Genomic DNA, 21,483 nt, shown 5'->3' with positions numbered 1-21,483 from the left:
AAGATGTGTCCTCTGAGGAAGAGAACAAAGCTTGAAATATGTCAGGGTTTTCTATTGGCTTGCTTAATTTTGGCCTGTTCCTTTCTTTTGCCGAGTCTTCAAAACCTCTCTGGGGACTCCTTCACTGGTGTCCTAAGTAAATAAGTAAATAAATGTGTGAAGAAGATGGGAAAATGTGATTGGGTGACAGAGAGAAGAGTGAACTGCTCAACACCTGCTTTGCCTCTTTCTTCACCAAAGGAAAGCAGTGCCCAACCCAGTGATAACAGAATAAACGATGCAAGGAGGGAGCTGCAGCCCTAGATAGGAAAAGAGGTGGTAAGGGAACACCTAGCTACTTCAAATCTACAAGGCCTTGTGAGCTGCACCCAAGGGTACTAAAGGAGCCTGTGAATGTAATCTTACAGCCTTTGTCTGTAATCTTTGAGAATTCTTGGAGAACAAATGAGCTCTTCAGAAGCACAGTACCTGGAGGTAAACTACAGCCATCGTGTCCCAAAATAGAGGACTCCTTGCAATTAAGGACACTCAACATCCCTAGCCATTCACCATGCTGGCTGGGGCTAATTGGAGTTAGAGTTCAACAATACCTAAAGGTCATCAAACCACTTTCTCATGAGGCATGTTGCATCACTGGACACATACAAAATATCACCGTTTCAACAGTGAGCAACAGTGGTGGACCTTACGGTCTCAAATTTCAGCGGCACCTTCTGCAACGCCAAAACTTGGAGCCCCCTACATTTTGCCTTCAATTCTACCTCATAGTTGTGCCACTCCTTGCAGCTACCCCAAGGCTCCATGCCCAGTGTGGCCAAACCAGGCATGCTCCCTTAAATATGCCTCTATGAGCAAGCACAACCAGTACCTCATGTGGCAGAGATGGGCAGCCTAGCAGGAAGGGCTTCCAGTTGAGAGCACACCGTGTGCAAGCCACTTTGACATTCACTAGTATTTGGAAAGCTGCCTTTAATGATTTGGCACAAGATGGCCAGAATTGCTATACAGGACAAGAGAAGGATGCATCATTGATTTTTGATTTTTTTAAATGACCCAGTTAGAATTTGCCCTTGAAGACGCTGAATGATATAGATCTGGCCAATTAAATTACTTTGTCAAGTTATTCTTCTCAGGGGCTTCAGCACAAATGTTGGCTAAGAGCCTCATACTTTGTGGGAGTTTGTCAAAGAAGCTAAGCCATATCTGGCACCCACTGCTTCCCTTGGGCAGCTGTTTTCCAGGCAAACTCTACACTCATAGCTTCCAGTTAAAGGTCTAGTGAAGAGTTAAACATGAGCATTGTAAGGGCTTTCCACAAATCAAGTTGACTGAGTCTCTCCGTGACGCTCGTGGATGTCTAGAACAGTTTGAAATGTCAGAAGCAATCAGAAGCCATGCAGAAAGGCATTTGTGCAGGACTTCAGTACCTCTGCACTTCGGGAAAAATTATCCTTTTTAAAAAAAAGAAAATAAAGCTTTACACAATCCTTGGTTTCTATAAACCAGTTTAATTTATGGCATTTTCCCCAAAAGCATGAAAATTCTATTTATGTAGCCTGCAAACGTACAGACACAACTCCAATTTAAGAGGCAAGCAACAAGTATTTACTGTTGGCTTTTATTGCATGGAGCCATGCAGCAAAATAAGTCCTCAGTGGAACACCAGCAAGCAAGCCACATTATTTTCTTCTTGCATGCACCATTACCACTAGGTTCAACCTGAAGCTGTTTCACAAAATGACACAGTGATGAAAAAGACCTGCAATTTCAAAATCACTTGGGTGTCATACAGCAGGGGCAGACCAAACATGCTGCCCTCCAGGTGCTGTTGGGCTACATCTCCTATCATCCTGACATGGCTGGGGCTGATGGGAGTTGTAGTGCACAAGACCTGGAGGATACTATAGAGACATATTGGCTAGAACATGAGGCAGAGTGTGCCATGGGGTTCCATGTTTGCCACACCACATAAAGCAAACACCATTGGTTTGGTTTGACATTTTGCTTGGCTAATTTGTTTTTTGTTTTGTTGGTTTACTTGCTTGGCTTCAGGCCAGTTGCCATAAAAAGCAAGGGGCAAAGATATTCCTCACTTCCCCTCACTCTGTACAGTTCTGATGATGCTATCTAGTAGGCTTTAGACCCAGACTCATCAAAACTCACTGAGCACCTCTTTCCTCGGTCCTGCCACCAGGCTCAAAGTATTCGACCACAAAGCCCTGCTTAGATACCACTAGTGGCTTTTCCCAAATGCTCTGGGACTCAACTCAGCCTCTTGGTCTGAGGCTTGGGCATAGCCCAATCACTAGGCAAGGGATATGTCTTACATTATAGAGCACATTTTGCTAATTTGGTGCCCTCTAGATGCTTTGAATTCCCATTTGCCTTAGCCAGCACAGCCATTTTGGCTGGGGCTTATGGGAATTGTAGTCACTGGGAATCCAGCTTCATCCTCCTCCCCATCCCCTTTGGCCCAGTCTACTTCACCCCGCCCCACCCCAACCTGCAGATCAAAGTCCTGCTCCAAGTCATTGTCTAAGGGAACCTTCTCAAGAACCCATTGGCCCAGCCCCCCCCCCCCCCAAGTTGATGGCCAAAATTCCACTCTCTGTTTACTCCCAGCTTTTCTGGAGCACTTTCTGGGGACAAACAAGGACAAGTAGCCCTCTTGGCTGCTATTAACCCTCAAAATCATGGGATCCAGGGTGACCTTGGCTGCTGTAGCCAGTACAGGGACAGGTCCCTAACCCACAAGACCATCTTGACACACCCAGTGGTGTGTCACCCAATGGGCAAAATCATTGGGGGATTTTATCTCAAAAATTCAGCAGAAGCCAAATCAGCAGGAGCTACCTACCACTGGTGGTGCATGCATACCACCCTCTAGCTGCTCCTTGGTGTTCTCCACTGAAGGAAACACAGCCATTTCATCAGGCACAACTACCCCTGCAGCACCTCTTGTTCTGGCACCTCCTCAGGCACCAGCTGGACTTTTTAGGTATCTACATGCACATCCAATTCATCTTCTTCCACAACAGGCTCCCAGGGAGCAGAGAAATCAATCAGAAGCAGCTCTTGATTTCCAGCCAGACAGCTCTTCTCTGCAACACTTTCCTCCTGCACCCCCTTTTCCCATGGAAAATTAGCAGCACTTCCTCGTCCCCAAGGCATCATCTTTCCCCCTTCACCTACTGACTGCATCTCCCCAGACAAGGCTCTCACCTCACATGGAGTCACACTTTCTTAGCCATGGAGGCTTTTCCACAACTTTGCCAGCAGCTTGTCTGTACTATCAAACTGCTGGTTCTGCTCCATTTTGTCGGACACCTGCCCTTGCCACTGGATCATTTGCTCAAGCTGCCAGCTCTGCTGTTCTATCATCAGCTTTATTTCTTCCAGGACTGTTGCTGCTTCTCCCCCCATTTTGGCTTCAGGTGCACCTTGCTCACAGGCCTTTATGGTAGTGAGATGTGGGACTTACACCTGCCAGGAACACCTCATTACTTTCCACATGTTCTGCATCAGGAACATTTTGGGCATCACATGGCAACACAGAGTCTCAAACAAAGATGTGCTCTCCCAAGCCCACATTCCCAGAATGTTCGTATTCCTGTCTCAGCAACATCTATTCTGGCTTGGTCATGTCCACAGAATTGAAGAATGAAGGCTCCCCAAGGACATTTATTTACATATATATAAGCCTGGGTCTACAATGAATTGGAAGCTTTCAGCTTCTCCCATAGGTGTCGTCCTGAGTTCAAGCAGACATCAGACATCCTGCCTGCTGCCCTGGCTTTCCTACTCACATAACTCCTAACTGTGCACTAGGCAGCTACCTAGATTGCTTCTGCACTTTTACCAACTGAAAATCTTTTCCTGTAGAGCACAGCAGGGCAAACTACAATTCTGAAACTCTCCTCCTAGCCTTTTTCTTCTACTCAGGGAGTTCTACTCAACTCCTAGCTCAGGGAGGGGCTTCAACCATTTTCCAGCTGCCACAGGATCTCTGCTTTGCTAATTGCCCATCTCTCTGCCCTTTTTTCTGCTTAAGGACTTAGACATTATCAGGCTGGCCTGGACACAGGCAGCTGAGCCTCCAGCTATTAAGGGTCTGATTTCCAGTTCAACTCTCCAAGCAGTGATTAAATTCTTGTTGTTGTTTAGTCATGTCCGACTCTTCGTGACCCCATGGACCAGAGCACACCAGGCACTCCTGTCTTCCACTGCCTCCCACAGTTTGGTCAAAGATTAAATTCTAGCACTTGCTAAATCCAGGCACCCACAAACCCTTAACAGTATCTTCTGCCTAGGATGAATCCATAGAGGTGAGGCCAAGAAGGCTGCATCACCTGAGAGCTGTCCTTTTGCTGCTATAGAACATGCTCAGCCAGAACTCTTTGGCTGTATGCTATTGGTTCCCCATAATCTTTTGTGAAACTGCAGGGGCTCCTCTGATGCACCTTGTGCTTCACACCCCATAGCCTTTGCCCATGCATATAGCTGATGGGAGTCATGTGGGGCTACTGTAAACAGATCAGTACATCCAACTGGAAAGTATGCTACTTTGTATTTTTCCTGGAATAAATTCTATCTTCTAGGGCCACATTCTGCCCCAACCTTTTTTTGGGGGGGGCTGCATTCTAGTAGTAGGCAGAGGGAGAGGCAAACAGTGGGCAAAGCAGTAGATGAGATCATTACCTTTTGTACATTCCAGCAACACAAAAAACAAGAGAATTCTACATGCATGCGCCTCCTCCATCCATGCAAGCAAAAGGCATCATAGTTCAAAGACAAAGCCTGGCAAAAGCACTCAAGGAAGGTGAAAGAGTTTGGCTAAGGGAGGAGCATGGTTTGAGAGAGTCCCAAGAGCCTTCTCCTCCACAGATTTGTCTAATACAATTTCAAAGCCACCCAACAACTGAATAACTGAACTATGGGATGGAGTGCTTACTTTTGTCCATCCTGACTCTCCCAACATCAGTTTCATTGGATGTCCCCAGGTTCATATTATGAGAGGAGAATTTTTTCTCTCCCCCCACTTTCTCTACTTCAGAACTGTAGATATAGGGCTCATCCACACTTAGCTTTTGCCCCACGCTTTCTAGGCACAAAAGGAAGTATGGGGGGAACCTTTATTGTTCGAAGTGTGGCCTCACTGTAGATTTGTACAATAACATTATGATACTGGCAGTTTTATTTTCAATCCCTTGCCTAATTCTTCCTAATGAAATGGGGGGGGGGAGGTAGACTCTCCTGCAGTGAAGGCTGGTTGTTAGGAAAATTGGGCACTGCCTTACCAAGCTCGGTCTACCCTCAGCCAAACCCCAGCTGCCCAGCTTCCTCCTTGCAACAGATCCAGAGGGTGGCACTGGCTGTCAGCTTTCTCTTCCTCCATAGTCTCAATGCTATCCTTTGTGGAACTCAACAGAGAGGAGCAGGATGGGGACAAAACTAGAATTAATTTCTTCTGGCTGTCTTTGGCTCTGGATCCACCTATTGTTGTTGACCTCTCTGCCTTTCACCGGACAAGTCCCAAAGGGCATCAGGTATCAGTGCTCCCCTGCAAGAGTAGCACCTTCTACACAGTGAAATTTAGCATGCATGTGTACGTGTGTGGATAATGTTCTGAAAAGTGAAATGATGTCATTTGAAGTGTTGACTGCAACAATTCACCTGTATTCCTTTCCCCCCCCTTCCCTATTATTTCTTGCAGTACAATGGTTCCCGTCCAAGGCAGGAGTGGGAAATGTGGCACCCCACCCTCATTGCAGAAGCCCTCTTTGCAATATCAAACATTTTAAGCTCCTTGCGTCTCATCTCCCTGTTTACAGCAAACTCTCACCTGGGACCCCTGCAGATCTCTCTGGGACGTATGCTGCTAGATATTCTCAAGTTCCTATTTATTTACTGCCTGGTGCTGCTGGCTTTCGCCAATGGACTGAACCAGCTTTATTTCTATTACGAGACCAGTGCCTCGGAAGAACCCAACAATTGCAAGGGGATCCGATGCGAGAAGCAGAACAATGCCTTCTCCACGTAAGACTCCTTGCCTCTCTTCTGTTGGTTTGTTTTCCTTCTTCTTTCTGCTCCCTGAATGCTGCTGTTTCTCCCTGCGGTGGCCTTGGCATGCTGGCCACTGCTCCTGCTGGTGTTGCAAAAATTCCTTTATCTATTCATAGATGAGTGTCAGTCCATTTCTCAGGGGTTATGTAAGCCTGGCCTGAGTTATCTCAGACAGACAGTCTGCAGAAGGACAAAGCTGAACTTGAGCTTTGCAAGGGACTTGGCAAGGCAGCCGTCAGGGTGACAGGACTTTACACCTGGCGCTATAATTCCCGTTGTTAGTATTTGCATATCACAAAAGAACAAAGCTGCAGGGACTCTCCAAGGGCTTATTCAGGGAGTAAATGCTGTCCTAAGTGTTTCCAGCGCTGCTCTTCATCAGGACTAAATCCTTAAAATGGTATATCCATTGTCAGTTAAATCACCATAACATTCCTGTTACTGAGTCATGCAAAGAATACAAAATTGCTCAAAGGAAGTTGCCCTTTAAAAATCAGAGTCACTGTGTTTGACATTATAAGCTGTTTTCTTACAAGGGATCCTGGTGTGCTGTTCCTTTCTTAAAAGCTGTATTTTGTAATGTTCTGATAAGAACATAAGAACCTGAACCCTGCAGGATCCAGCTAAACTAGCACACTTCCCCTGACCAACGAAACCCGAAGTGGAAAGGGGGGAGGAAGCATTCACATCCGTTCATGTAAAAATCAGACAGCACTTGCCCCCAATTTATATGAGAATAGCATAATAACAATAACAGTAATACTAGTACTAATAATAATAATAATAATAATTTATTTACATGTTACCCACATGACTGGGTTGCCCGAGTCACTCTGGGCGGCTCCCAACAAAAAATAGTAAAAACACAAATACAACACTAAAAACACAAGACCGAACCTGGCTGCCACCATCTAGCTTAAGACTGACTAGCAGTGGCTATCCTGAGTTCCCAGCCCCACCTAGTGATGCCAGATATTGAACCTGGGACTTTCTACATACAAAGCAGGTGCTCTGCCATTGAACATCAGGAGAACCTCATTGCTGGATCAGGCCGAAGGGAGCCCATTGAATCCAGCAGACTTTTCCCACTGAGGGCACACTCTCCCTACCTGCCCTGCCCAGCAACTGGAATTCAGATGCATACTGCCTCTGACAGTGAAGATAGAACAAATCACCCTCATTGATATCATCCATTGATGCTCTTTGTATTTAATCCTCTTTTAAAACCATCCAAGTGGTTGGCCATCACTATATCCTGCAGTAGTCAATTCCATAGTTTATGCAGTGTGCAGGGAAGGACTTTCTCTGCACCTATGCTGATTCTTCCCACATTCAGCTTCATGGGGTGGCCCCAAGTTCGTGCACTATATGCATTTCCTGTTTAGCCCTGAGTACCTGCAGCTTTGTTCTCCCGGGATGTTCTTTGCCACTGCTGTGGCAAAAGCTCTTCCTGGGTTGATCAGTATTTGCATCAGCCTGGGCCACACTCTTTTGGGTCAACTCAGGTATGCAGGAGCAGATGAGTAAACAGGCTCCGGGGACAATGGCATATCACATTGAGGGCTCTTTGCTCTTGGTCCAGGAGCCCATTTCCCCTTTCCTGCTTTTCTAACCCTATCATGACCTGGTGCAGTCAGAGGCATGCAGCCTCAGGAGATCAGTGCAGGTAGAAAAAGAGCCAAAGTCCAAATGCAGTTGATGGTGTCTTAATAGAGGATAGTAGTCTGATCCCAAAGAGGATTCCTTTCCTCAGAGACCAGTTTCTCCAAGTGGGGAACCAAGCATGGAACAGTAGTAGTTATAGAGGGCTGCCCAGGCCACCTGTATGACTGAGAAGACAGGGTTGTAGTACAGCAGCAAGGATAAGGTTGGAAGCTAGAGCTTTGCACAGCCCCTCAGATCTTCCCCACAGCTCTGATCTGAGGGCCCCCAATCAGGCCACCCATTCTACCCCCAAAGCAATTAAGGTCAAGGAGCTTACTAAAGTCTTTCTAAACCCCATATGGTTGGGAGGAGGTGGGTAAAGGAGGAGACACTGTGTCACCTTATTCCCCTGGCTGTGTGGGTTCTGTGGGGTGCTGCTCCTTAACGAGTGGCTTCTCCGCATGTGGGGAAGCCACTCGTAAGGATGAAGCAACCAGCAACACTCAGGATTGAATCTTCCCAATGACCAGGTGATAAGCAGGAAGAGTCTATCCTGCAGGATGCTGCTTCTTCATGAGCAGATTCACTGCATGCAGGGAAGGCATTTGTGAAGGAACAGCAACGGGCACTGCACAAATTGAAATGTGAGGATTCAGTCTTGTGTTGTGCTGCTTCAGGGGGCAGGAAGAAGGAGGGGACTGACAGAAAGGGAAGGTTGGGTTGCCCCCACCCCTGTCTTAACCTAACTTGGTAGGCCCTTCCATTTTATGGTTTCTCCTTCCCATCTCTGCCTAAAACCCTGGCCTCCCTGAAAACCCCAGATCTCTCTGGCCCACCCAACACAGCCTGTAGTGGTATAGGACTGTCTCAACTCAACTCAATTGGTGCCTGGATCCCTCCAAATTAGCCCAATGTGGCTAGGACCTCATCCTAATCTGTTGTACAGCCCTACTGGAAGCATCTACTTCCCAAGAGTTTTCCAGGTGGTGGCAGAGAGTAAAGCCAGAGTTAAAGAGCACAGGCCTTGCATCTCATGACCTGTAGAAGCATTTCTCCGTTCCCTGTCCCCTGTCCATGAGGCCCCACACTTGAAAATCCAAAAATGTGTGATTTATTATTGCTGTTTCTGTTCATTAAATAACCCTTTCTTGATCGGGCTGCTTGATCCCCCAAAGTAAAAGCTATGAAACCCCAAATCTGATATTTTAATATTTTCACCATCTCACAACCCTCAATAGGATTGCCAACTTTTGAGTTCTGGAGTATGATTATATTATATTATACTAGATTTATATGGAGTACTGGGACCCAAGGAATGGTCAGGGAATGTAGCCATATACGTTTCAGAACCATAGATCAATTCCAGAGCATAATGTTCTTCAGAAATATTTTGTAGAAGGCGTCAAAGGCTGAAGAACTGGGAAAAGGCCACAATGCTTGTGAAACTTGTTAATAAAAAATCATTTAGTAAGTTTCACTGTGCAATGGCTTCTGCTGCCATTTGTACACACACAAAATTCCAAGCATGCCATCTGTATTTTCTAATTGTCCCATTCACATTACTTATCCAAGCTTTACCTTCTTTTATCTCCCTGTTCCTTCCTTTTAAAAAGTGGTGGGGAACCTCTGTTCAGTGGGTCAAATTGGGATCAACAAGGGTTATTTCCTCTAAACAGTGGCACTTGCCCCACTGCCAACATCTTATCTGTACAGACATGACTGAAAAGGAACAGTTGGGATCTTTAAAGTGTGTTCTTTGGCATGTAAGATGCTGACAGCAAGCTATGTTGGGATTGGCTGCAGTACAGAGTTTCCAGTTGGGAACTCCATAATGCAACCAATCTCTGTCCTAAGCAGAGCTTGCTGTAAGAGCTTCATCTGTGCAAACTTTAAAGGTAAATTTCAGAAATCTTGCTCCATCAATCAGTAGTTGCACCTGCAGTAGTGACCACACATCAGCGCTACCAGCCAGGAAGGCAAAAGGTGGCAAGTGGTCATATTCACAGGGATACTCATCCCCACTTTCCTCCCTGTAGAGCCATTTATATATCATTGTCATGCCATAAGCGGATTACCTAGCTCTGAAATTTTAGAACCACACAGATGCATCATCATTATCTTAATCACCATCGCTCACAGCAGCATTCGTCTAGTTCTTGTCCTCCTAAGTGCTTTACATGCATTTTGGGTTATCCTGATAACAACACAGTATGGTAGTGTTGGGACGCGGGTGGCGCTGTGGGTTAAACCACATAGCCTAGGACTTGCCAATCAGAAGGTTGGCGGTTTGAATCCCCACGATGGGGTGAGCTCCTGTTGCTTGGTCCCAGCTCCTGCCAACCTAGCAGTTCGAAAGCATGTCAAAGTGCAAGTGGATAAATAGGTACCGCTCCAGCGGGAAGGTAAATGCCATTTCCGTGTGCTGCTCTGGTTTGCCAGGAGTGGCTTAGTCATGCTGGCCACATGACCCGGAAGCTGTACGCCGGCTCCTTCGGCCAATAAAGCGAGATGAGCGCCACAACCCCAGAGTTGGCCACGACTGGACCTTATGGTCAGGGGACCCTTTACCTTTACGGTAGTGTTATGCACTCCACACTTCCATGTTCAAGTTAAAAATTCAGAGGTAGAGCTTCAGAGTTTTGTTTCCTTTGAATGAGAGTTGCCTTCATAATCTCTACTTATTTGCAAACATAAAAGCAGAACCCGTTGGAAGCAAGTGGGCTCCCCAAAACAAGCAACACAACCACCAATCCAACATCAGATTCCCAAAGAGCTGCAGCCGAGCAAAACTGGGTTCAGTTTTAGCCAACACCAGCTGAAAACTCTCAGCCTTCTTTCTCTGCATAAATTCAAGCAATCTTCCCCCTTGGTTGCTCTCTGTCCCTCCTTACAGACAGCATCATCTTCCAAAGGCTAGAGCCATCAGGGAACATCCATCTCTCTTGATAAGTCCCTTGTCACCCATCATGTTTGTCAGGCAAAATGGCAACAGGCCCATTCAGGCTAATCAAGACAGCCAACCTTATAACACCAGACTAGAAGCATTATCTTCACATTACAGACAGGAGCTGGGGGCAGCAGGATAGACAGTGGCTTGCTTAAAGCCGCCCATTGAGTCAATGGCTGAGCACAGATTTTAACCAGGGATATGCAGCTTAGAGTTTATGCATTCAGTTGATGGATTACAGTATCTCTGTCTCAAAAGCCTATATTGGTCTTGTTGTGCTGAAGGCAGTCCATTGGCATTTGAGTTTTCTGTACTCCAGCAATCTTCCTGGAGACCTATGTTTCTGGAGAAGATGCAAGCTCTTACATGTACCATGAACTCTTGTACTGTGCTGCCATAGAGCCACACGGCTTGAATCCTGACATTTCATTATAACTATAAAAAGCCATTTTCGTATCTCCAAGAAGGGCGTCAACACACAATAAAGAGCTTAAGAAAATGTACGGTGAACCACTTGACAGCAACAACACTCAATGACTTGACGACAGCCTTTGAACACTCACAAGCCAACTTCGCAAACACAGGAAAACTGCCGCATAAGGCAATGTGAGGGGGCTCAGACTGGGGAGGGGGGAGATTTGTAGGAAACAAAGAAGCAGCAGGGGGAGACCATTAGAGTGGCAGTCTCTTTACAGGCGAGGAGAGCGTGTGGCAATTGCATTTTTGTTGGAGCCTCGCTTCAGAAGCTCACTCTACCTTGTCTTAAAAGCTGAAACAGTCATTATTAACACCCCTGGTGCCAAGTGACATTTGGCTCTTCGAACAGATGCTCAGCGTGAATAACTTGCTAAGAACGGGCAGCCTGCGAAATAAGAAATTATATCTGTGGGCCGGTGTGAAGGAGCGGCGTTGCAATGGGTTTGCAATCGGCCCCCAATGCCACTTTGAGTTTGCTACATTTAAGTCACCCTTAATGGACGAATGCAGCTGAGCAGCTTCCGTTGACTCCTCTTGGATCTGAAGAGTAGCAGCTAATAAGCTCCAGTTCTATAAGAGACCCAGGCAAGGGCTCTTGTTCCTGTTTGCACAACTTGTTTAAAATAGGACACCGTCATACTCTTTGTTATTGCTTCCCGAAGGATAGTCTTAATCATTTTTTTCTTTCCCTTTTTTTTCTGGAGAGATCCACCTCCTGGAACAGTAATATTCTGTCGTGACAAGCAGGAGGTCAAACCATTAATAAATCTAGCTTTATGGTCTGGCTTTCCTGTTCTTGGCAAATTCTCCCTTGCTTTGATAGCCCATCTGCAAAATATATTTGCAACAGAGCTATGGGTCAGAACATTAAACACACAGGGACGTCAGAAAGCTATAATGTCACATCTAATCTTCCCTTGGCCATCCACAATGCTTAAGCCAGTTTTTGCCAACCTGATGCCCTCCAATTATTTATTTATTTATTTATTTATTTATTCATTCATTCATTCATTCATTTATAGTTTAATTAATACTTTTCAACATACAATAAAAAGCAGAAACAAAACAAGAAAGTAAGGAAAAGAAAAGAAAAGAAAAAACTCGCAACTTAACGAACAGCTCTTAACTCACTGAAGTGCTGTGTGTCTTCCTGCTTCCATTGGCTGGAAACTACCTTCTGATTACCCTGTGGCCATCATCAACGCAAAGGACAGCACTTAACCCATTTGAGTGCTGTGCATCATCTCTGCATCCATTGGCAGCTAGAGAGTGAGGAGCTGCTCATTCCGACAACACAGGGACAAGGGTAAAGATATGGTAGGATTAAAATGTGTCCTTGCTGATGTACTTCCAGTCATTGATTGCTGTCATAGGTTGGTGGCAGTAGCAGGAAAGAATGGGCAAACATCCCCTCTGGAAAAAAAATACTCTTCCTTTTCCAGAACATTATTTCCATCATAGTTTTCCTATGCACAGCAGGGTGTCCTCCTTCAAACCTACTTTAACCTCTCTCTTCTTTTTCTCCACCTTCCCTTTTTTGGTAGTGCCATCCCTGGAAATAGGAAGGGCCTGCCTTTCCCTTCACACCATTTTTGTGTGTGAAGTGTGACGGATAACTGGAATGGGTTTTGTTCCAAAGCCAGTAAAAAGTAGAAGCTAACTGTGCTATTGAAATGAGATCTGACAGTCACTTTGCTCTGGGTATCTTTAGAAGGCAGCTGCAGTTTGATTTTTTTTCCCTACTGGAAGTTTAGTCTATAGTTCCTGTGCTAGCTAAATAGATCTGCTGTGAACTCCTCAAAAGGTACTTGCGTTTGGTCAAATTTTGGCCAAATTCTCCCATTTCATTGTGTCTCCATTTTCCAAGTGTTAAGTTAAGGGCCAAATGGCACATTATTATTGTTGCTGTTGTCATTTCTTTACTCCCCTTCCTCCCATAGCAGCCCAGGGTGGTGCAGTGCACAGCAACACTATAATAAAACATCAAAAAACATCAATGGAAACAATGAAAAACTTCCCTTTTAAAACAATAATTCCAAAATACAGATCAAAACAGATTATTGCTATTATTGTTTGTATTTGTGCCCTACAGGGCAGTTTAGTGCACACCAATGCTAAAATGAAAAGATCACCAATCAACAGCTCAAAATGTCTAAAAACTGCCTATCAAAAGCAATAAACCCAAATTAGCATAGAAATCCACTATACCATCTGCTGGATCCTACGAGATACTTACATACAAGAAGTCTGGACAAATAGGCATGTGCTTAATTGATGTCTGAAGTTTATCAGTGTGGTGGACAATTACAGTTCCCTAGGAGGGAATTCCACAATTTTATTTACTTTATTAAATTTGTAACCCGCCCTTCATCCAAAGATCACAGGGCAGTTCACAACATAAAAATACAAAATGAGAACAAAAATTACATAATGAAAAGAAAACAACGCCCCCCCCCCATATTTAAAAGGATATAGAATGTTAATCAGCCAAAGGTCTGGTTAAAGAGAAACATTTTCATTTGACACCTTAAGATATGTACTGAAGGTGCCAGGTGATCCTCCCTGGGGAGAGCATTCCACAGATAGGGAGCAACTGCAGAAAAGGCCAATTCTTGTGTTGCCACGCTGCAGATCTTTCTTGGGAGGAGGCATGTGATGAAGGGCCTCAGATGAACCACTCAGGACCGCAACATCTCAAGGACCTCTCCATATGAACCTACCTGGGCCCTGCGATAACCACCTGAGGCCCTTCTTCATGTGCCTCCCCCATGAAAGGTCCATAGGGTGGCAGCATGAGAACAGGTCTTTTCTGCAACGGCTCCCCGTTCGTGGAACACTCTCCCCAGGGAGGTTTGGCTGATGCCTTTGTTATAAACACACCTTTAGGCGCCAAGCAAAAATGTTCCTTTTCAACCAGGCTTTTGGCTGATTGACATCCAATGCCCTTTCAAATGTATTGTGGAAGGGGGAGTTATTGGGTTATTTTGTTCTTATTTTTATTATGTATTTTGTGGTTTTATTTTGTGGTTTTATGTTGTGAACTGCCTTGAGATCCATGGGTATACAGTTTTATACAAATCTGATAAATAACAACATGATGGTGAGGATTATCACAATTGGGGTTCCACCACTTGAGAAGGCCCTGTCTTCACAAGCCATAGAAGGTGATGGAACCACAAATAGTGCCTCCCTACTGATTTCAAATCACAGGCCAGTAGGTAGTGGAGAAAAAATACCTTCTGCCAAGTTCATAGTGCAGCACAGAGATAGAATCTCCCCCCCCCCCCTTTAAAGCAGAGGTGAGGGAAAACTCTGAATATGTTTATAGCAGTGGCACTGGGGGAGGAGCATGTAACTCTCCCCCAGCCCACAAATCCTTTTCTTGATCAAAAACAGCTCTCTCTGTGAAGCTACAGGGGAATATTTCAGCATTAAGAAGGAGAATAGGGGAATATATTCTTTGTGTGTCTTCTCCACAAGAGGTCCAAAGGATGGCAACAAGAGAACAGGCCTTTTCTGCAGTACCTCCTGATTTGTAACATGCTTTCCCAGGGAGATTCGGATGGTGCCTTCATTATACACCTTTGGGCACCAGGCAAGAACATTCCTCTTTAACCAGGCCTTTGGCTGATTGACATGATCCAATGCTCTTTCAAAATGTGTTGTGGAAGAGGGGATTATTGGGTTGTATCTGTTTATATTTTTATTATGTATTATGTGTTTTTATATTGTAATTTTACGTTGTGATCTATGGGCATAGGGTGGTATGCAAATGTAACAAGTAATAATAATAATAATAATAAAGTATCAGTTGGGAAACAACGCATGGGAAAGGGCTAACTTCCCCACCCCAGCACCACTTCTCTTATAGACTTTGGAACCCCTATTCTGCAGCTGCTTTTAAATAAAAACACTGGGAGCTCTTCTGAATAATGGACAAAGGAAGAAGTAGAGAAGGGACAGGCTGGCAATTTTCATATTCTTCCATGGGTCTTTAGGAAAAGAAGGTAAAATATCTGGTTATCACATAAGGGCAAGGATGGAGGAGAATTTTGTTTTAAATGAATTTATACATGGATATATAAGGATATAAAGGACGCGGGTGGCGCTGTGGCTTAAACCACAGAGCCTAGGACTTGCCGATCGGAAGGTCGGCGGTTCGAATCCCCGCGACGGGGTGAACTCCTGTTGCTCGGTCCCTGCTCCTGCCCACCTAGCAGTTCGAAAGCACATCAAAGTGCAAGTAGATAAATAGGTACCGCTCCGGCGGGAACGTAAACGGTGTTTCCGTGCGCTGCTCTAGTTCGCCAGAAGCGGCTTAGTCATGCTGGCCACATGACCCGGAAGCTGTACGCCAGCTCCCTCGGCCAATAAAGCGAGATGAGCGCTGCAACCCCAGAGTCAGCCACGACTGGACCTAATGGTCAGGGGTCCCCTTTACCCTTTATATAAGGTTGTATAAGAATTTATACATGGATATATATAAGGGACGCAGGTGGCACTGTGGGTTAAACCACAAAACCTAGGGCTTGCTGATCAGAAGGTTGGTGGTTCGAATCCCAGCGACGGGGTGAACTCCTGTTGCTCGGTCCCTGCTCCTGCCCACCTAGCAGTTCAAAAGCACATCAAAGTGCAAGTAGATAAATAGGTACCGCTCCGGCGGGAACGTAAACGGTGTTTCCGTGCGCTGCTCTGGTTCGCCAGAAGCGGCTTAGTCATGCTGGCCACATGACCCGGAAGCTGTACGCCAGCTCCCTCGGCCAATAAAGCGAGATGAGCGCTGCAACCCCAGAGTCAGCCACGACTGGACCTAATGGTCAGGGGTCCCCTTTACCCTTTATATAAGGTTGTATAAGAATTTATACATGGATATATATAAGGGACGCAGGTGGCACTGTGGGTTAAACCACAAAACCTAGGGCTTGCTGATCAGAAGGTTGGTGGTTCGAATCCCAGCGACGGGGTGAGCTCCCGTTGCTCGGTCCATGCTCCTGCCAACCTAGCAGTTTGAAAGCACAAAGTGCAAGTAGATAAATAGGTACCGCTCCGTCGGGAAGGTAAACAGTGTTTCTGTGCACTGCTCTGGTTTGCCAGAAGCAGCTTAGTCATGCTGGCCACATGACCCGGAAGCTGTCTACAGACAAACACTGGATCCCTCGGCCAATAAAGTGAGATGAGCACCTAATGGTCAGGGGTCCCTTTACCTTTACCTATACATAGAATCTGGTGGCTCCAGTCTCCTTGAACTTTGCATGCATTGGGTATACTTAGGGGTTGGTGAGGTTAGCTCCTGCCAAGGGTGCAAAACCAGGGGGGTGCAAAAACCATGCCTCTCTACTCTGGCACAGAGTGGCCAGAATCCTGCCCTGGTCACTCCTCCACTGTTCGGGTGGGGGGACCAGTACATCTCCTTGCCAAGGGCACAAGGGAGCTGAGATATACCTCTGATTGTCAGGTGTGTTTAAATTAATTTGTCAGGTGTGTTTGATTAATTATATGCAAAATTGAGAATGTAGGAGTCGCCATTCAACAACATCTGGGGAGCCCTGGATTCTGCCGTCCCTGTTTTAAGACAGCTGGAGTATTCTCGAAGGCAACAGCTTTGATCCTTTCTCTGTACTTAAACTAAATAAATGAAGGCTTTAAATGTAAAACCAGCAATGACAAATGTTGCACTCCTCTTTTGCAGGCTCTTTGAAACTCTACAGTCACTCTTTTGGTCTGTGTTTGGTCTGCTGAACCTCTACGTCACTAATGTGAAAGCCAGGCATGAATTCACAGAATTTGTTGGGGCCACCATGTTTGGCACGTACAACGTCATCTCCCTAGTGGTCTTGTTAAATATGCTCATAGCAATGATGAATAACTCCTACCAGCTCATAGCAGTAAGTCAACTGATGGACTTTCTTTCTTATTTTCTTTGAAATATGCATTTTGTGTATATATGTGTGCCTGTGTGAAAGAGGGACAGGAAAGTGAGATTCTGCCTGGCACCCAAGATATTTCAGTTGCAGGTTGGAGGCAGAAAAGTCACCACCACCCTTAGGGAAACAAGAAAGTCTGGATTCTTTATATCCCTTGTATCCCTTTGTAACATTGAGCAATTGACCCTTGAGAATCACCTGACTTCTGAAGCAAAGAGTAACACGGATTGCTGTTGCAAGCTGCAGCTGAGAACGACTTATGATCCCACCATCCTCTGGCCAAAAGCAAGAAGTCAAATAGGACCTCATAATTAAATGTATACAGGGCTGGCCCAAGACATTTTGGTACCTGAGACACACCACAAAATGGTGCTCTCCGCACCACCAGAGAAGGAGGAGTGTAGTGGAGATCTACATCAGGAACGTGGGGTGGTGGTGTCAAATCAACCTTACTTGGCAGTTGAAGTGGGAATCAAAGGCCATCACAGGGCACTCTGAATAATGCCAGGCCAGTACAGAGCCCAGAAAACCCCCAAGGGCAGCTCCCATCATTTCTTCCCTGCAGTGGGAGAAAATCAGCAGCACCTCCTATTCGCTGAGAGGCCACTGTAGAGGTGGAATCGGGTGGGGGGCTGCTGAGGTGGTGACACATCCAGCCTTCAAGGAGTGTGCCGCAGCTCTTGTTGCAGCAGGAGCAGACAATGCTTTCCTTGCAGGCTCGATCTGCTGCCCCTATGGATCCTGTCACCTGAGGCAGTTGCCTCATGTTGCCTCATGCATGGGTGGGCCATGTATTTGCATGTAAATGTGCAGATAGAATATGCTGGAAATTCCTAGCTCATTTGCTGTGTTCTCAGATGACACTGTTCATTGCAGGGGGTTGGACTAGATGACCCCCAGGGCCCCTTCCAATTCTACAATCTTATGTTTGACACTTCTTAAAAATGGACAAAGAGAGATGCATTAGAAAAAGAGAGCTTGCTGCCGTAGGTACCTCAGCCATTGGTATGAGATGAGGTTTGCATCATTAATTACAAATGCCTACCAGTGATTTGAATGCTGCTCAACCACCCACTTAGCACCCGTCTGCCACGCTTCAGGCAGACTACTGGTTCTCTCTATCTATCTTTCACACACAGCACTGCGTGAATATTCATGTGTTTATCTGTTCATTCATTAATATATTAATTTAACAATGGAGAAGGGAAATCAAAATCAGGGATTGAGAAGAGGTGTTTTTTTCATGGCATCACAGAAGTTCTGCCAGTCAGTGCTGATTACAATTGACTTCTGTTCTGGGGATTGAGAGTGTCTTGTTTGTTTCTTGGTAAGATCACAGAAGGTCAGTGAAACAGTGCAGCATGCAGTTGGTGCCTCTTATTGGATTAAGGGTGTGTGTTTCTTGGTAACATCACAAAAGGTAAGCCAATCATAGCTGCATGCAGTTGGCTTAATTCCAGGGATTGAGGGTGTTTCTTGATGACATCACAGAAGGTCAGCCAGTCAGTGATGTGGGCTTCTACTGCAAGCCCAAAGATACGTGCTGGTTCGGGGGTTTTTTGCCCACCATTCGTACTTAAGAGAGGAATAGAATATGTTTGAACTTAACACAATGAGACTTGCTTCCAATCCGTTATCACAGATATGTTATGCCAGGCTTCTCCCTATTATGAGTTTCTATACTAGGGGTCAGCAAACTAAGGCCCGCGGGCCGGATCAGGCCCAGTTGCCTTCAGGATCCAGCCCACAGACTGTCCGGGGATTGGTGTGGGGATTCTGTTCATTTGGGCTACGCCTTCTTTTTCTATGCCATTCCATTCCCCCCCCCCCAAACACACAATGTGCAGCACCTCCCTCCCTCCTCCTGGCTTCTCCCTGCCCTGCCTAGAGGAGGAAGGAGGTTGGGCTGAGCTGGCTAAGTGCCATTTTAAGCAGCCCCTCTCCAGAGCCAGCCCTTTCGCGCCACTCGTCTTTCCTCCACGGCAGTCGCCACCCTGGTGCTCCTGTGGGCCAGAGAGTGGAGCGGATGAGCTCGCTCTGCCTACCCACGAGAAACAGCAGTGGCGGTGGCAGCAGCCCCAGGGAAGGTAAGTGCAGTGGCTGGGGGTGGGTAATGGGGAGGAGGACTACTTGCCCCCCCTCACCTCTTCTTCCAGCCCCCTCCCCCAGTGCTGCTTCTCCAGCCTGCCACATGGTCTGAGGCACAGTGGGCTGGCCTGCGGCTAAAAAAAAATTGCCAACCCCTGTTCTATACCTACTAAGTTGCTTCCTGGAGGTTGCTAGTGCAGGGTAGCCAATGGTAATACTGGGTGGGACTGATCGGGAGTTGAATTGCAACATCTGGAGAGCATCATGTTGGTGGCCACTTGGGTAGAGAGAAAGAATCAAAAGCCTCAGTCTCAGCCTTCCATCTGCAATATGGGGATAACAACACAAAACTCCATGATAGGATGGTAATTTTAAGGATATTGCTAAGATATTGTGATAATGCATTTTCTACATGCTGAAAGTTATATATTATGAAATTTCCAATGAAATTCCAGAATAGCAAGCTCGACTTCATTTTCCTCCACAAGCTAGAGAATAGGAAGGAACATGAGTCTTGCAAGAGAGCTACCTGATGAGCTGTTCCCTAAAACCATCCTCATTTCAATGCCTGACGGCTTGCTTGCATACCTAAATGCAGAACTGGGCAAGGCATTCTGTACTCTTGGTGACTTTGGGCATCTGGCAGGACTTCAAGAACAGGCAAAAGAAATACAATTCTCCCTCTCTCCCTCCATGTGACCTGGAAAGAGAACCTGGCTCTGATTCATTATAGCCCTGACGTTGATGTATAGGCAACCCTGAAGAGATGCTAAATCTTGGGAGAAAGATCTTAAGCTCTTTAGAATAAAACAGAACATACACATTAAGCCTCTGTGGGTTTTAGACCTTGTGGAGTGATGATGGAATGTTATCCCTACTTAAGGGATAACTGCAAAGGCACCAGTCCACATCTGTGTCTTTAAGGCAGGGTAGACTGAGTGGTATCTGTACAATTTTACTGGGGGCACAGTCCCTGCACTAGTTAGCAAACTTAAGGAGTTACCAGTACTTGGTTTGATCTTCCCTGTTCTGCAGTGCCACCCTCATGATGGGCAAACAGAGTACTGCAGATTATCAGCTAATCCTGACCTGAGTGCATTATTAGCAGGAGCGCCCAACGAGACCAACAGTGGGCACAACAGCCAAGAAAGCAGTTTTTGCATGTGCTGTAGAGAGAAGTGAGGGGCAGATGGAGCTCATGAACCTGGAAAGGTAGCCCCTCTAGAAGAAGGAAAACCCTGATCTGAAACCTCCGCTGCCTTGCAGGATATCTTCCAAAGAGAAGAAATGCTAAGGACAAAATGCTACACAAATCTGGAGTCCCTTAGATGGTTGGATGCTACCTTATATGCTACCTCCTGGCAGCTCCTGTGGCCAAGCTGTTGCCAAACATATTGTTCTGCTTTTCTTTGGACCACACCCAGTGAAGCTGAGGGTAGGGGGTCTTGTCGTCTGGGCAACCCAGGACCTCCATACACACTGCCCAGGCTTGCATACTGAGAGGGTCACTTTGATGCTGCTAACACAGGAGTTTGGCTTCACCCCCAGAGGGGCACTCCATTGTTCTTTGAGACAGATGCCATCAACAATATGTGCACATATTTTCCCTTTAAACAGAACTTGAAAGCTTATTCCCTGTTTAAAGCCTGCCCTGTTTTGCCATTGTCTAGTTCCACATTCTAAGATCTTTGTCTACCTTTTCACCTAATGGCTGTTTGCTGGTTGCACATTGTAGTGATGGCACAGAGCAGCTGAACAAGACCCAATAAGAGAAGCAACCATAATAACCCCTGCATTGCTTAAGGGGAAAGGCAGCTTACTGAACTGCAAGATTTTTTCTCTCACTCTCCTTTTTGGACAAAGGCTATTTTAAACTTCAGTAGCCGTCTGCTTCCTTCAGGGCACCTTGAAGCAATGTAATTATTGAGCATTTCACTGCACCAACCTGTATTTATCTTCCCTTCTCATAGAGTCAAAATACAGTCAATATTCAAATACAGAAATCAGCGGCTAAGAAAGCAAAATGCCGCCTTATGCCGTGCTTCAGTGTAAACTGATACTGAGGGGCTTAGTCAATCAGCTGAGATCACGTCCTGTAGTAGCATTCCCAGCATCAGGATATCTCCTCACTGTGGACTTACCCACATATAGCTTTTGCCCTACTCTTTCCAGGCACAGGGGCACACTTAAAATCTCTGTGTCTGAGTGGTTTGTTTGGGGTTTTTTTCCTTCTCTGAGCTTACTCTGCAAAAACTTGCTCTTTAAAACTCAACTGGAACAAACGTCAATTCAGGTTTCCTGTGGTTTCCCACTTGCTCTGATCGAGCTTTAAAAAGTGGT

At 45.9% G+C, this 21,483-nt stretch overlaps 1 protein-coding gene across 7 annotated transcripts in view; it reads left to right on the top strand.

The window, feature by feature from the left end:
• TRPC5 (transient receptor potential cation channel subfamily C member 5) overlaps positions 1-21,483 on the top strand; it is a 174,930-nt gene that overhangs the window by 127,087 nt on the left and 26,360 nt on the right. For all 7 annotated transcript variants that reach the window (XM_083485028.1, XM_083485023.1, XM_083485026.1 and 4 more), the window contains 2 exons: positions 5,714-6,036; positions 16,821-17,016. In XM_083485028.1, coding sequence (XP_083341154.1) covers positions 5,714-6,036; positions 16,821-17,016 — 519 coding nt within the window. The remainder of the gene's footprint in view (positions 1-5,713; positions 6,037-16,820; positions 17,017-21,483) is intronic.

This window comes from Podarcis liolepis (genome assembly GCF_965112155.1).
Source record: "Podarcis liolepis genome assembly, chromosome: Z".
Lineage (NCBI taxonomy): Eukaryota > Metazoa > Chordata > Lepidosauria > Squamata > Lacertidae > Podarcis > Podarcis liolepis.
The sequence above is the reverse complement of the archived record's forward strand: the minus strand, read 5'-3'. Positions and strand labels throughout refer to the sequence as shown.